This window comes from Eubalaena glacialis, chromosome 3, assembly GCF_028564815.1.
Source record: "Eubalaena glacialis isolate mEubGla1 chromosome 3, mEubGla1.1.hap2.+ XY, whole genome shotgun sequence".
In the NCBI taxonomy this organism is placed as follows: Eukaryota; Metazoa; Chordata; class Mammalia; order Artiodactyla; family Balaenidae; genus Eubalaena; species Eubalaena glacialis.
In genome coordinates, this window is record NC_083718.1 from 129,428,927 (window position 1) to 129,443,667 (window position 14,741).

Consider the following 14,741-nt stretch of genomic DNA (forward strand, 5'->3'; position numbering starts at 1 on the left):
ATTTAAAAAAAATAGTAGTGGGAGGAAAGGTCATATGTTAATTTACAGGCCTTTGGGGTGAATAAAATGTGAAGGAAGAATCATCCTCAGAAAAGTGTAGCAAATCTTGCCCTATATTATTTCTTCTTTATGAACGTGAGGCTAGAGGTGGCACCCATCCTTGGCTGCCGCAGCAGTAGGAAACGACTATTGGCAGGATCATCACTGAAATAACCCAAGTGACTAGGAAGCGCTTGAGAAGTGTACACATTCCTTCTGGCTGTGACTTCATCTTCATTGTCTCCTCTGCGGAAAGCAGGTTTGAAATCTGGCATTGAAATTTGGCGGGCAGTCAGGCTTTTAAAATGTGAAAGCAATCCCAGTCTGCCAATTCCTCCCACCCTACCCCTTTCCCCCTGGGATTGACACATATACATTATTGATACTATGTATAAAATAGCCAACTGATGGGAACATATTGTATAGCACAGGGAACTCTGCCTAATGCACTGTGATAACCTAAATGGGAGGGAAGTTCAACAGGGAGGGGATATCTGTATGTGTATGACTGATTCATTTTGTTGTGCAGTGGAGGCTAACAATTTAAAAAAATGTGAAAGCAGGGCACTTCTTAAGTCAATTTTATGATGCGTTCTGGCCAATAGTTGCATGTGTAGCATTATGAAAAGCCTAACTGGCATCAGTCTGTGTTAGAGAGTGAATAAAAAGTAACTGTATGATGATTAATGTAGTCAAAATATTACTATATTTTGAGTCAGAGAAGTGACTTGCTGAAATAACACAGATTTTGCAGCTGTAATCAAGGTCATAGCTGGTTTCTTGGTTGATTCACTAAATGGACTATTTGAGTCTTTGGATTTGAACTACCAGAGTCTCTGAACTAATATGGGTATCCTCTATGGGACTTTTTCTTTGGAAAAAGTAGAATTTTATTTTCCATGTTTGTGAGTTTGGGTGTGTTTATTTGTGTGCCTGAGAAAGAGCATATGTACAGCTGTATGGATTTCATAAACATAATGATAAGGGGAAAAGACAACCCCCCTTCCATTCCATTTACGTAAAGCCAAAAAAACCAAAACTAAATTATATTATTTAGGAATACATAAGAGATGATAAACTACAAGAAAAACAAGGAAATGATTATCATAAAACTAAGGGCAATGATCACCTCTAGCAAGGAGGTAACTGCTTAGTATTTCATGTATGACTACCATAATTTATTTATCTTCTCTACTTTTGATGGACATTGAGTTGTCTTAAATTTTTGGCTATTACAGATGTTGCTGCCATGAATATTATTGTACATGTATCTTTATACATACAGGCAGTAGTTTGGGATATCTATACTTAGAAGTAAAATTGCTCGGTCATAGGGTCAGATCATGCCAAACTTTTCCAAAAGTGGCTCTACCAATGTTCATTCTCACTGACAGTGTATGAGATCCTATTACTCCACATCTTTGTCAACATCATCTTATCAAGGTTTTTACTTTTTGCAAGTGTTTTGGGGTTATATAGTTATTTCTTTTTTGTGGTTTTCACTTATATCTGCTTAATTATTAACAAGATGGAATATTACTTTATTATTTATTGACCATTTGGATTTCCTCCTCTGAAGTTCCTACCCAAGTCCTTTGCTCACTTTTCCATTAAGCTTTCAGCTGGTCTTTTTCTCTTTAACAGTAGGAGTTCGTTATATACTCTGGGTATTAGTAATTCAATGTTATAGGTGTGATTAGTATCCTCTGTGAATGTCTTATCCCTCTTTTTAGTGAGTCTTTTGATAAACAGAATTTCTTATTTTTGTTGCAGTTAAATTTATCATTTATTTCCTTTATGACTAGTACTTTTTGTGCTATTGCTTAATAAATCCTCTCTCTGAGGCTTTATGATTTTATCTTTCACTTTAAGTTTTTCTGGAATCGATTTTTGTGTCTGATGTGAGGCAGGGGGTTCAAGTTTATTATTATTTTTTTCTTTGTGGATATCCATTGTCCTATCATATTTACTGAAAAGAACATACACAGAAAAGGGTTTTTGGGTCTGTTTTATCATAGTATTTGAAATACTGAGAAAGTATGTCAAAATCTTCTACTATGATTGTGGATTTGTCTATTTTTCCTTGCAGTTCTATACATGTATACTTAAAATTTTATTAATTGCCTGTATTACGTCTTCCTGGTTAATTGGACCTTTTATCATTATGAAGTGACCCTTTTTATTGCTAGTAATGCTTTTTACTATAATCTCTGTTTTCAGAGATTACATACAACTCCTTTCTTTTGGTTATTATTTACATGCTGTATCTTTTTCCATCCTTTTGCCTCAACTTTTTTCTATCCTTATTTTTTGGATATACATATGGCATATAGTTGGATTTTTTTAATCTAGTATGACAATTTTTATTTCTCACAGGCACATCTAGTCCATTTATATTTAATGTAATTGTCATTATATTTGAGTTTATATATGTCTTAGTCTGCTACAACAAAATACCATAGACTGGGTGGCTTAAACAACAGATATTTATTTCTCACAATTCTGGTGGCTGGGAAGTCCAAGATCAAGGTGCTGGCTGATTTGGTTCCTGGTGAGAGCCCTCTTTCTGGCTTGAAGATGGCTGCCTTCTCACTATGTCCTCACATGGCAGAGAGAGCTGGCTCTGGTCTCCCTTCCTCTTCTTATAAGGACACTAATCCCATTGTGGGGGTCCACCCTCATGACCTCATCTAAACCTAATTATCTCCCAAAGACCCTTCCTCCAAATACCATCATATTCAGTGTTGGGACTTCAACATATGAGTTTTGGGAGGACACAAACATTCAGTCCATAACAATATACATCACTTTATATACGTACGTATCCCCTTCTTTTCAAAAGTTCACTTCACATCACTTTGCTTTTATGAAAGACCTAAAACAGGTACTAAAACATTAGTACCTGTTTTCATTAACTGAAAGAAATTGGAAGAGGATTTTCGCTTTTACAAAAACGGTGAAAAGTGAAAATAGCATTCAGCATTTGTTTTGCAGCGCAGCCACTGTAGAGGCAGCACACATTCCAGGGGGCAAGAGTGGCACTGCCAAGCTCCTTCCCCAGGAACTACACTCAGTCTCAGCATCAAGCTGCCATGGTTTTGAAGTATATCTGTAAGCATCTGTGCTTCACCTCAATTTATTTTGTGCATCTGTTAGCAAGATGTGTCCTAAGGTAATTGCTTCTTTGCTTTACCCCGTTTTGGCTTATGAAAGGTTTCATAGAAATGCTCTGCTTTTGGATAGTGGGGGAAACCTGTATTGTGCTTTCTCATTGCCCTGTCTGTTCTTTTTTTTTTTTTTTTAAATAAATTTATTTATTTACTTGTTTATTTTTTTGGCTGTATTAGGTCTTCATTGCTGCACGTGGGCTTTCTCTAGTTGCAGCGAGCAGGGGCTTCTCACTGTGGTGGCTTCTCTTGTTGTAGAGCATGGGGTCTAGGTGCACGGGCTTCAGTAGCTGTGGCATGTGGGCTCAGTTGCTCCACGGCATGTGGGATCTTCCCGGACCAGGGCTCGAACCCGTGTCCCCTGCATTGGCAGGTGGATTCTTAACCACTGCGCCACCAGGGAAGCCTGCCCTGTCTGATCTATAATGATTTTTCTTCTCTTTCTTATCTGATTTTGGATTGGCTAATTTTTCTTATTCCGTTTTCTTCCTATACTATTTTCAAAGTAATATATACTGATTCTGCTTTTTAAAAATTATAGTATGCATACTCATTAAAGTTTAAAATTCATTAATATTTTACCTGCTATTTATACAAGACGCTTACAATACTTCAACTCTTGGATTACATTCTATTATTGTTGTAATTTTCTCTTGTTTTATTTAACCCCACAGACTTTATTATCATTGCTTTCTATAGCCACTGATTGTTCTCTTCCTCCCTTCATAGGTCTTCACACTACATTTCTTCTTTCATCAAAGACCTTCCATCTGTCTCACTGTTACTTCTCTCAGAAATACATAATATATTTCAGTGAGATGCTGCTGATGGCAAACTTTCTTGCTTTTTTTTTTTTCCTAAAAGTCTCTCTATTTCACCTTTTATTGGGGAACATGTTTTCTCTAGATATAGGGATACTAGATATCGAATTCTATGTTAGCAATTATTTTCTTTCATTGCCCCTCTCCATCATCTCTATTCTCTCTTTCTGGAAATCTGATTTGACATATATTAAAACTTCTCACTCTGTACTTAGTGTATCAACTATTCTTTAATATTTTTCATTCTTAGTTTCTCTGTGCTGCATTCTGAATAATTTATTTTGACTTACTTTCTAGTTTGCCAATTGCCTCTTCAGCTGTGTCTAACCTGATGTCAAACTTAGTCATTAAGTTTTACATTTCATTTACTGTATTTTTCACTTCCAGATTCAATTTGATTCATTTTCAAATCTGCTGGGTAATTTTGCATTTTGTATTTCTAGCATGGCAGATTATTTAGGCAAATCCTTGTCCTGAGTGCTAGATTTCCCTTCCCTAGTTTTTCACTCCCTCCTCTAAATCTGCACAGAATGTCTAAGAAATAAACCCCCAAACTTGTCTTTTGACATTGAGCTCACAATATGTTCAGTTTCTTTGTGAAAAATCCATTTTTTGAGCAAAAAAATTTCATGAGCATTTCTGTCTCACATATGCTCCATAGAATTTACAAGTATAAAACCCAGTCTATTTTATCTTTGACTTGATTCAAGGAGACAGGACTCCAGGAAGGAGTGAGATAAGCCCCCAGGCATCCATTCCAAGTGATTATCTTGTTCTGTAACACACCCCCACCCACTACCCTGAGAAAGAAGAAAGAATATCAGTCTCTCTCTTTTGTTCCCTCTCTGAATAGAGTTGACAGTTTAGAATGGGTCATGAAGTAGGTTGTGTACCCCTGCTGTCTGCTATTCCCCTGATGGTCATTATAAGTGACTAGTTTGACTGATTGGTGAAAGACCATAGTTTACCACAAGTTTCCCTCAATTATCGTATAAGTAGAGGCATCCACACGATACAGATTCTAATAGTGTACTCCACCTGCAGTTTTTATTAGTTGGATTGTGATGCCTTGTGGGTAGAAATTATGTGCTAAAACATGTTTTCTTTCCAACATTTCAGGCCCACGAATAGGGATGTTTTTCTAGTGATTATGATCTTCCATCTTCTTGAGTTGTGGCAAAAGTCAGAGTTGATAAGCAGTTTAATTTTGGTCTCATCAATAACCTGTGGACGATATGAGGAAGTAGGAGAGATATTATCACCAGCTACCAAACTGCTTTATGCAATTGTGATAAGTTGACCACTTCTTGCTATTTTTCTTTAGTGTTTATTCTTAAGTTCAACAGAAAGTCTTGTACTCAACTATAACTTTTTTTTTTTGTCATAAGAACCAAAAGAAATTTATTTACAAAATTTCTTACTTGACTGGTGGTGAGAAGCAAGAAACCATCAACTAAGACCCCACTAATAGTGTTCAAGCCAGTTCTTACAAGAGAACAACCATTGCAGCTCCTGATGATTAGGCCAGAAAGATGTCCTTCTGCATGTCCTTCCAGTGAACAAGGAGATACATTTGACCATAGGGGCCTGTGCAAGTAGCATCATGGTACTTGTAGGCTCAGTTGAATCACAGCTTCTAGAGTGCTGTTCCCTGTCTGCCTTACATAGCTGTTTCACCACTTTTGTTGATTTCTTTGTAGACTTCTTTCTCTTTTTCTCCTCCTTTGTTGGTTTTCTCCTTTTCTCCTTCTCTGTTGGCTCCTTTCTCTTCTTCTCCTCCACTGTTGGCTCCTTTGTCTCCTCCATTGTTGGCTCCTTTCTCTTCTTCTTTGTCCTGAACACTAGTGTAAACTGCTTTGTTATAACCTTCCCGGTTCCGAGCAATTTTAATGGCAAAAAATTGTATCCTGGGTGCAAAGATGGTGTTTTCCTCAGTGTAGGCCTGAGAACAGTTCAGTCGCAGCAAAGTACCATAGTTGAAGTCTTCTACAATCCCATCAAACTTCAAACAGAATGGTCTCCACTTTTTGTAGTAGACTTCAGCATGCTGCATTGCTCTCATGGCCCAAGCCATCTCAATATCAGGATCGTTGCCGTAAGACTCGGCTGGGAGAGAAACAGCGTGCGCCACAGACGTCAGTTCCCCGGAAACCTCATCATTTCCACTGGTCGCCTCCATGTTGCAGCCCACCAGGCGTGGCTCCAGTTCTCCGGAAATGACGTTTTCCGTGCTCCTTCCGCAGTTCCCCAACTATAACTTTAAAGATAATTTTCTCCTTTTTTTTTTTTTTACAAAAGTTAATGTTTGTATTTATATAATGATGAAAACTATCATTTTCCCTAACCTTTATTCATTTACTGTGCTACTGCCTGAACTCTGTAGATAGAAAGGCAAGATGAAGTCACTTATTTTTATTTTTAGGGTGAGTAAATATGCTCTTCATTTCCTATCTCTGGTTGTGAAATTGTTCTTATAATTTTTAGGAGGTAGAGGAATAGGGACTGGCATGATAATGAAATGTATAACCTATGAAACTGGAAGAAAATAAGGAGTTGCTTCAGTGTAATTAGAGTATGTCATGGGTCTTTTTTTTTTTTTTTTTGAGTGCCACATGTTGAGCAATAAAATACAAATATGGCTAGAAAGAAATATTAGAAAACCCAAGCTGAATAACCTTCAAACTCAATTCATGTTCTTGTTTGCTTCCAGACTCTTTTAAAATCAATATTGATTCAGAATTTTATTTATTCTGAGAAGATGTGTGATTATCCAATAATTCATGGCTGTTCTATAGCACAAATTCACTGCTTTGTCACAGTAGTCAAGAAAAATCATTTTTTCAGAAGTGCATTTCCAATGCCCCCAAACATGCATCTTTCAGCACTGCCTATAAAATCAGTCTATTAAGACGCAGCCTGAGTGCTTTATGTATGTTTTCTTTTACCTGCTCAGTGGAAATGAGGTTGCTTCTTTTAGGTATTACTTCTAAGGTTGGCATTCTAACTAAATGTTAACAATTTGTGTTCATATAGGGCAGACTGTTTCAAATGATGATGCAAACTATTTAGAAACCAACGCTGTGATTAGAAAAACCTTTCTTAAAGTAGGAGATTTGACATTCTGGTGTAACATAGGGTGATTTATCATCCATATGTTTAGGAGGTTACTCAGACTGGGAGAAAAACCACCATTATAAGGGCATGATACCATGGTATTATTTGGTTTGAATCAATGCTGAAGGAGTCTCATTTCCATTTCCATTCATCTTGCCATGTCCAGTGTGGGGTCATGTTTCTGCTCAAGATGAGTTTCTGGAATGCACATCATTTTCTGCATGAGGCATTGCCATCACTAGGTGATGAAGCATGGTACCATGCCCTTTCTTTCACTCCCACCAAATGCATTCCTCTGCAGTGCTTCTGGAATTGCCTCATCCTCTCTCACTGCTACAGCCTCAGTCAGGCATCTACCATCTTATGTCTGAAATATGATAGCAATCTTCATGTTGGTGCCTCTGCCTTAACTTTTCTATTTCCTCTGCATCAAGCAGAAACAAAAACACATGACGGTTGTGTTACTTTCTCAGGAGACTTGAGGGGCTTTGTACATCCTCCTCCAACTCCCAATGATATATACATCATTCCCCTAACTGCTCTCCTCCCCCAGACATAGCTCTTCGCTATGGCTCAGTATGCGCTTTTGTCCAGCTTTCCCATGTGCCACAAAATTCTGTCCTTTAAGCAGGCTCAAAATTCCTCTCCTCCAAAAAGTGATTCCATAAATGTCACACCCATCTTAGTCATTGAAACCATTTAGAATTGTTGGTGTCACTTATAGCCAGTGTGACAATTCAACCAAAGTTGAGTTGCATCGATTCTGCACAGATCAACTTTGGTTATAAAGGTGATTTACATATCCTTTACTATTTTCCAGTTAGATGGTCACCCTGAAGGCAGAAATTGTTTCCTTCTTTTTTCATATTTTATTTTTTGCTACTATCATTCTATAGATGACAAAATGGAAGTTCAGAGAGAAAAAAGCAATTCTCTCAAGATCATACAGCTTGTAGGTAGCAGAGATGACATTTGATACCAGGTAATTTGATACCATTTTTTAAAAAAAAATCTCATTAATAGGTTTTTAATATGAGTTTTAAAATTAATTAATTAATTTTATTTATTTTTGGCTGCGTTGGGTCTTCCTTGCTGCTTGCGTGCTTTCTCTAGTTGCGGAGAGCGAGGGCTACTCTTCGTTGCGGTGCGTGGGCTTCTCATTGCGGTGGCTTCTCTTGTTGCAGAGCACGGGCTCTAGGCACGCGGGCTTCCGTAGTTGTGGCTCACGGGCTCTAGAGCGCAGGCTCAGTAGTTGTGGCGCAGGGGCTTCGCTGCTCCGCGGCGTGTGGGAACTTCCCGGACCAGGGGTTGAACCCTTGTCCCCTGCATTGGCAGGCGGATTCTTAACCACTGCGCCACCAGGGAAGTCCGGATACCAATTTTTATTCACCGGTATGAGATACTGTCTCCCTTACTTCCTTTGTTAACTCCTACTGATCTTGACATTACAAATTGCATGGTAAGTTAGTGTTAGTGATAGGGAGAGTAATTTTTTTTTTACATAAGTGCATTTTAAGGAGACTATTAACTTGCTTTTAATCCAAGTTGAAATCTATCTAAAATAATTAGCTGATGATTGTCAAGATTGATCTCCTATTTGTATTTTTATAACCTAAATTAAAGATGTGAGAGTTCAAAATTACATTGACATTCTTTTTAAACTTACTCTGTAAACATTTATTGAGTGCCTGTTATGTATATATTGATACCAGGCACCAAAGTAGGTAATAGCAATAGAGCAATAACCAAGGTCTAGTTTCTGCCCTGCAGGAGCTATCAATCCAGTAGGAGGATAGTCATGTGTATTAGCTTCCTCTGCTGCTGTAATGAATTACCACAAATGAGGTGGCTTAAAAATCACACAAATGTATCTTATAATTCTGGAGGTCAGAAGTCCAAAATAGATCTCAGTGGGCTAAAATCAAGGTGTCGGCAGGGCTGCGTTTTTTCTAGGCTGCGTTTTTTCTGCAGTCTTCTTACATTTCCAGCTTCTAGAAGTTGCCACATTCTTTGGCTCATCACCCGCTTCTGTCATCAAAGCCAGCAATGTCCAGTCAAGTTTTTCTCATCTTGCGTCACTCTGACCTTGTTTCCATTGTTGCATCTCCTTCTTTGACTCTTCTGTCTCCCTCTTCCCCACTTAAGGACTCTTATGATTATATTGGGCTCACCTAGATTATCCAGGATAATCTCCACATCTCATGGTTCTCAACTTAATTAAATCTGCAAAGTCCCTCTTGCCATGTAAGGTAACATTCACAAATTTTGGCATTAGGACGTGGGCATCTGCCTACCACTGCATGTAAACAAACACCTTGTTGGTACAGTGTATCAAGTGCAACAATGCAAATAATAGAAGTATGTATGTCTCAGAGATGAATGGAATTGGTTACCGTGGGGTGGGGTTATATGAAAGTTCTCAACCTTGGTCTCCAGTCAAAGTGGGCTCCACTTACTGGCACAGTGGCCAGTAGAATGTCTTTAGTCCTTGTTCTCCTTGACAATGAGTGGGAAGTTTGTAAGGGGAACTGTAGGCTTCCTTTAACCATTGCCAAGGGAAGAGGGGAAAGTCATATTATTCAAATGGCAGTATGCAAAATACCTGATTTTGGAGGGGAACCATAGCAGTACAGATTGGCTAAAAGATCAAGTTAAAGTGAAGGGTGGTAGGAGATGAGGCTGGTGAGATGGGCCAGGTGGAGAAAGGCCAGATGTGCTGGGCTGAGAAGTCGGAACATCATCCTGTAAGAAATGGCAAAGAACATGGCTCCTTATCCTTTGTTGAGACTTAGAGGAAAGAGAACCCTTTCCTTGTAAGAAATGACAGGCCCTTATTTACGGACACAGCATCTTAAACATGTTTGAAAAATAAAGTAAAACAAGTATTTAATTATTCACAGTTCTCCACTGACTGTTGTTGAATATTAAAGCAAGACAATTTTGTACGACACTATTTTCCCATGTTTGTTGGAAAGTTATCTGATGTGCTTGCTCATAATAGTTCTAAGTTCTAGGATACTTGTTTACCCCCCCTTAGTTCTCCCTTCGCTAAGTCACATTAGATCCTCTGAAGGAGACTACCTGAATGAATAAAATTAAATGTCTCAGAATTTTGCTTTTAATAACTCATCAATGGTAGTTATATTGTCATTTAAACAGATTGCATTTAAGAAAGAAAAGAGTCTTTCTAAGCATGACTGGCTGCTTTATCTTGACATTTTCATTCGACAGAGTCATGTGCAATCAGCACCCATGAACTGAATTAATTACCTGGACTGTTTTTCGTAATATTCATGAATTATTTCTAGTAAGAAAAAATTGCATTGTATGCATGCAGTATAAACTGTTAGCTACAATAACAAATGTGCATCTGTCTGTAATGAATATTTTTTATTGTCACAATAATTTTGGTGATCAGAGAGTCATAAGAACTGAAGAAGCTTTTAAAATGATTACCCAATCTTAATTTCTTTTTCTTTAAGTGAGAAATATGAATTGCATTTAATTAGCTAAGCTATGTGATAGTGAAGCATTGTAGCTCTTTTTACTTAGCTGGCCCCTCAGTCTATTTATTCCAGAGATGCAATTAGAGCACATGAGAGCCTCAGAAAAAGCGATGCCCTGTATTGATTTCAGGAAATAAAAAATTTGCATGACAATACAAATTCTGTCAGCACATGGGGCAGGCTGAAGTCATCACTTTCCAGCTGCCATTACTATATGAAATCAGCTAAATCTTATCATTTGACTGTGGTCTTAGTGTATTTGCAACTGAAATATAAGGCAGCCAGAATTTACAATCAAAAAGTGTCAGCTTTTCAGATTTGACAATAGCATTTCATTTATACTACAATCCACTTTTTCACTTTGTGAGGTGCGAATCACACCAAAATTAGAAGCCAGACTAGACACTTTTAAACCAGTTTTTCCCATTTTTATGTAAAAAGAAAATAATTACAGGATCAATATAAGTTTTTAATCTCTTTCAATATATCTCCTCTCCCCACTCATCTATGGAATTTCTCTAAGATAACTATTGAGAAATTCACTGCCAGGTAGCTCAACACAGGCTTTGGGATCAGACCATCTGCCTTTGAATGCCATCTCCACCCCTTATTAGCTGAGTAAGCTAGGACAAATTAGCTTATCCTCTGTGACTCAACTTCCTCATCTATAAAATTGAAGGATAACAATGGCATACATCACAGAATTATTGGTAGCATTAAATGATATAATAAATATACCAGTGCTATTGTATTGCACAGCTCAAGGGGGTACAATTCACACTGTGTTCTATGTGGAATTGTGAAAAATGACATATCTGTGTGTAAATCACTTAACAGCAGTTCCTGGTACAAATAAGCATTCATTTAATAATCATTTTTCTGTGGAATTTATAATCCTTCTTTCTTGAAATTCTTGAGCTTTCTTGAATATCACTTTTCTGCTTCTCTTTCTATAACTGTTATCTCTTACCCTTAATTGTGGTGTTTCCCAAAGCTCATACACATCTGATGACCTGCTTTTCTCTTACTCCATCAGGTTTGGTCTGTTATGTACATCTAGAATTAAGGACTGTGCATGAACTGAGACAGAGGTTAAGAATGAAATTCAGAATAAAATCAAGTGGCCTAGTGGTCTCCAAATCTGATTGTGCATCAGAATTATCTGATGGGACATTAAAAATTACACATTCTAGGTCCACCCCAGACCTACAGAATTGTAGTACTTTGTGTGGAGGGGCTGGAAGTTGTACCATCCCCCCGCCCACAAAGTTTTCAAGATATTTTAGCTGTTCAGCCAGTTTGGGGATGGAAATCTGGAACCAGCAAGAATATCGGCACTAGTGTTCCACATCAGAGTGGAAGATCCAAGCCAAAAAGCACAGGGGCCAGAGAGCTGGTGGGAAGTAGAGCCCAAGTTCAGAGTCAGTCAAGAGCAGGAGAGACGTATACGTTCATGACACCCTCTGCGCTCCACAGCACCCTCTGCATGTCTCTATCATGGCTCTTAACACCAGTGTTGATATTATAGTCTTGAGCTTATATTTCTTACTCAACTGTGAGATTTGTGAAAGCAGACTTAGTCTCCAGAATTCATCCTTGAATCCCCACCACCTTTTTATTACAACAATATAATAATGTTGTTAAAATGAGTTATTGAAACCCGAAGTCAGGTCAAGAGAGTGAGTGTATTAGTGCGACTCCTTGGTTGCCTGTACCTAGCAAAAAGCAAGAAAAAGGACTTCAGTATAAGGATACAATGTATCTCACGAAACTCAACCCCAGATCTCAGGTAGGGACTGGAACAGGAAGCTGAACTCTATCAGGATTTCCATCTTCGCTTCTCCTTGTACATCTGCTTCAGTAATTTCTTTCTGAAAGCTCGCTTTCTCTGCTTCTCTGGTCTTCAAGCTTTATATTTTGCAGTTCTGATCTCCTGATGACTAACTCACTGTCTATTCTAATTCCTGGGATAGAGTGGCCAGAAATGACTGGCCTAGTTTGGGTCTAGTGTCCAAACCAGATCTAGTCACTGATTGCCAAGGAACAGGCACATGGGAGAAACTTGGCAGCCAGAGACCATGCCTGTGGATTACAGAGGAAGTCAGTTCCCAGAGAAGGGGTGACTAGATACCCTGAAATGTATTTGTCGCCATGAGGCAGAGTCAGACAAGCAGTCAGAAAGGAAGCTGACAGTGTGTCAGAGAACTGTAGGATATACAGACTGTCTCAAACAGGAAGCATTTTACTCACTTCCTCAGAGTAGGAACCGATGCTGGCAGTGCAGGGTATGACCAACAGGGGTCTGTTCTGCTGCAACGAGACAGGGATGAGTGTGGCTCCCAGGTGCATTATTTACCACCTGGGTACGGTGGGTACAGTCCTTAGCCTCTCTATGCCTGGTTTTTTGCATTTGTAAAGTGAGGCTAATAATGGTTTCCAGTCTACCTACACAATAAGGTTATTTTTTCAAAGTAAACAAAATAATGCATAAGAGCACTTAGTACAGTGCTAAAAACGTATTAAATATTTAATACTAAAAACGTATTAAATGTTACTGTTATTGTCATTATAACAAGAGATCCTGATATTCTTTGTGGAAAATTTATCACTTTTCATGTGGTAACGTTATGACTTCCAAATATTTATCTCGAGATTTGACCCAAGACTTCAGTTTCTTTTTGTAAACTTTTTAAATTGAAATAGAGTTGATTTACAATGTTGTGCCAATGTCTGCTGTACAGCAGGGTGACTCAGTTATAAACATATACACATTCTTTTTTTTTAATTTTTATTAATTTAACATCTTTATTGGAGTATAATTGCTTTACAATGGTGTGTTAGTTTCTGCTGTGTAACAAAGTGAATCAACTATACATATACATATATCCCCACATCTCCTCCCTGTTGGGTCTCCCTCCCACTCTCCCTATCCCACCCCTCTAGGTGGACACAAAGCACCAAGCTGATCTCCCTGTGCTATGCAGCTGCTTCCCACTAGCTATCTATTTTACGTTTGGTAGTGTATATATGTCAATGCTACTCTCTCACTTCGTCCCAGCTTACCCTTCCCCCTCCCCGTGTCCTCAAGTCCATTCTCTACATCTGCAACTTTATTCCTGTCCTGCCCCTAGGCTCACCAGAACGATTTTTTTTTAGATTCCATATATGTGTTAGCATACGGTATTTGTTTTTCTCTTCCTGACTTACTTCACTCTGTATGACAGACTCTAGGTCCATCCACCTTACTAAAAATAACTTAATTTCATTTCTTTTTATGGCTGAGTAATATTCCATTGTATATATGTGCCACATCTTCTTTATCCATTCATCTGTCGATGGACACTTAGGTTGCTTCCATGTCCTGGCTATTGTAAATAGAGCTGCAATGAACATTGGGGTACATGACTCTTTTTTTTTTTTTTAACATCTTTATTGGAGTATAATTGCTTTACAATGGTGTGTTAGTTTCTGCTTTATAACAAAGTGAATCAGTTATACATATACATGTGTTCCCACATCTCTTCCCTCTTGCGTCTCCCTCCCTATCCCACCCCTCTAGGTGGTCACAAAGCACCGAGCTGATCTCCCTGTGCTATGCGACTGCTTCCCACTAGCTATCTATTTTACATTTAGTAGTGTATATATATCCATGCCACTCTCTCACCCTGTCACATCTTACCCTTCCCCCTCCCCATATCCTCAAGTCCATTCTCTAGTAGGTCTGTGTCTTTATTCCCGTCTTGCCACTAGGTTCTTCATGACCTTTTTTTTTTTTTTCTCCTTAGATTCCATATATATGTGTTAGCATACTGTATTTGTTTTTCTCTTTCTGACTTACTTCACTCTGTATGACAGACTCTAACTCCATCCACCTCACTACAAATACCTCCATTTTGTTTCTTTTTATGGCTGAGTAATATTCCATTGTATATATGTGCCACATCTTCTTTATCCATTCATCCAATGATGGACACCTAGGTTGCTTCCATGTCCTGGCTATTGTAAATAGAGCTGCAATGAACATTTTGGTACATGACTCTTTTTGAATTATGGTTTTCTCAGGGTATATGCCCAGTAGTGGGATTGCTGGGTCG

At 38.3% G+C, this 14,741-nt stretch overlaps 2 protein-coding genes across 2 annotated transcripts in view; one reads left to right on the top strand and one right to left on the bottom strand.

The window, feature by feature from the left end:
- Positions 1–14,741, top strand: part of SLC44A5 (solute carrier family 44 member 5) — a 367,788-nt gene that overhangs the window by 181,461 nt on the left and 171,586 nt on the right. The gene's annotated exons all lie outside the window — the stretch shown is intronic.
- On the bottom strand, positions 5,688–6,220 carry LOC133088475 (protein PBDC1-like). Its single transcript, XM_061186438.1, has one exon. The coding sequence runs from the start codon at positions 6,204–6,206 to the stop codon at positions 5,688–5,690; it is 519 nt and encodes a 172-aa protein (XP_061042421.1). The 5' UTR covers positions 6,207–6,220.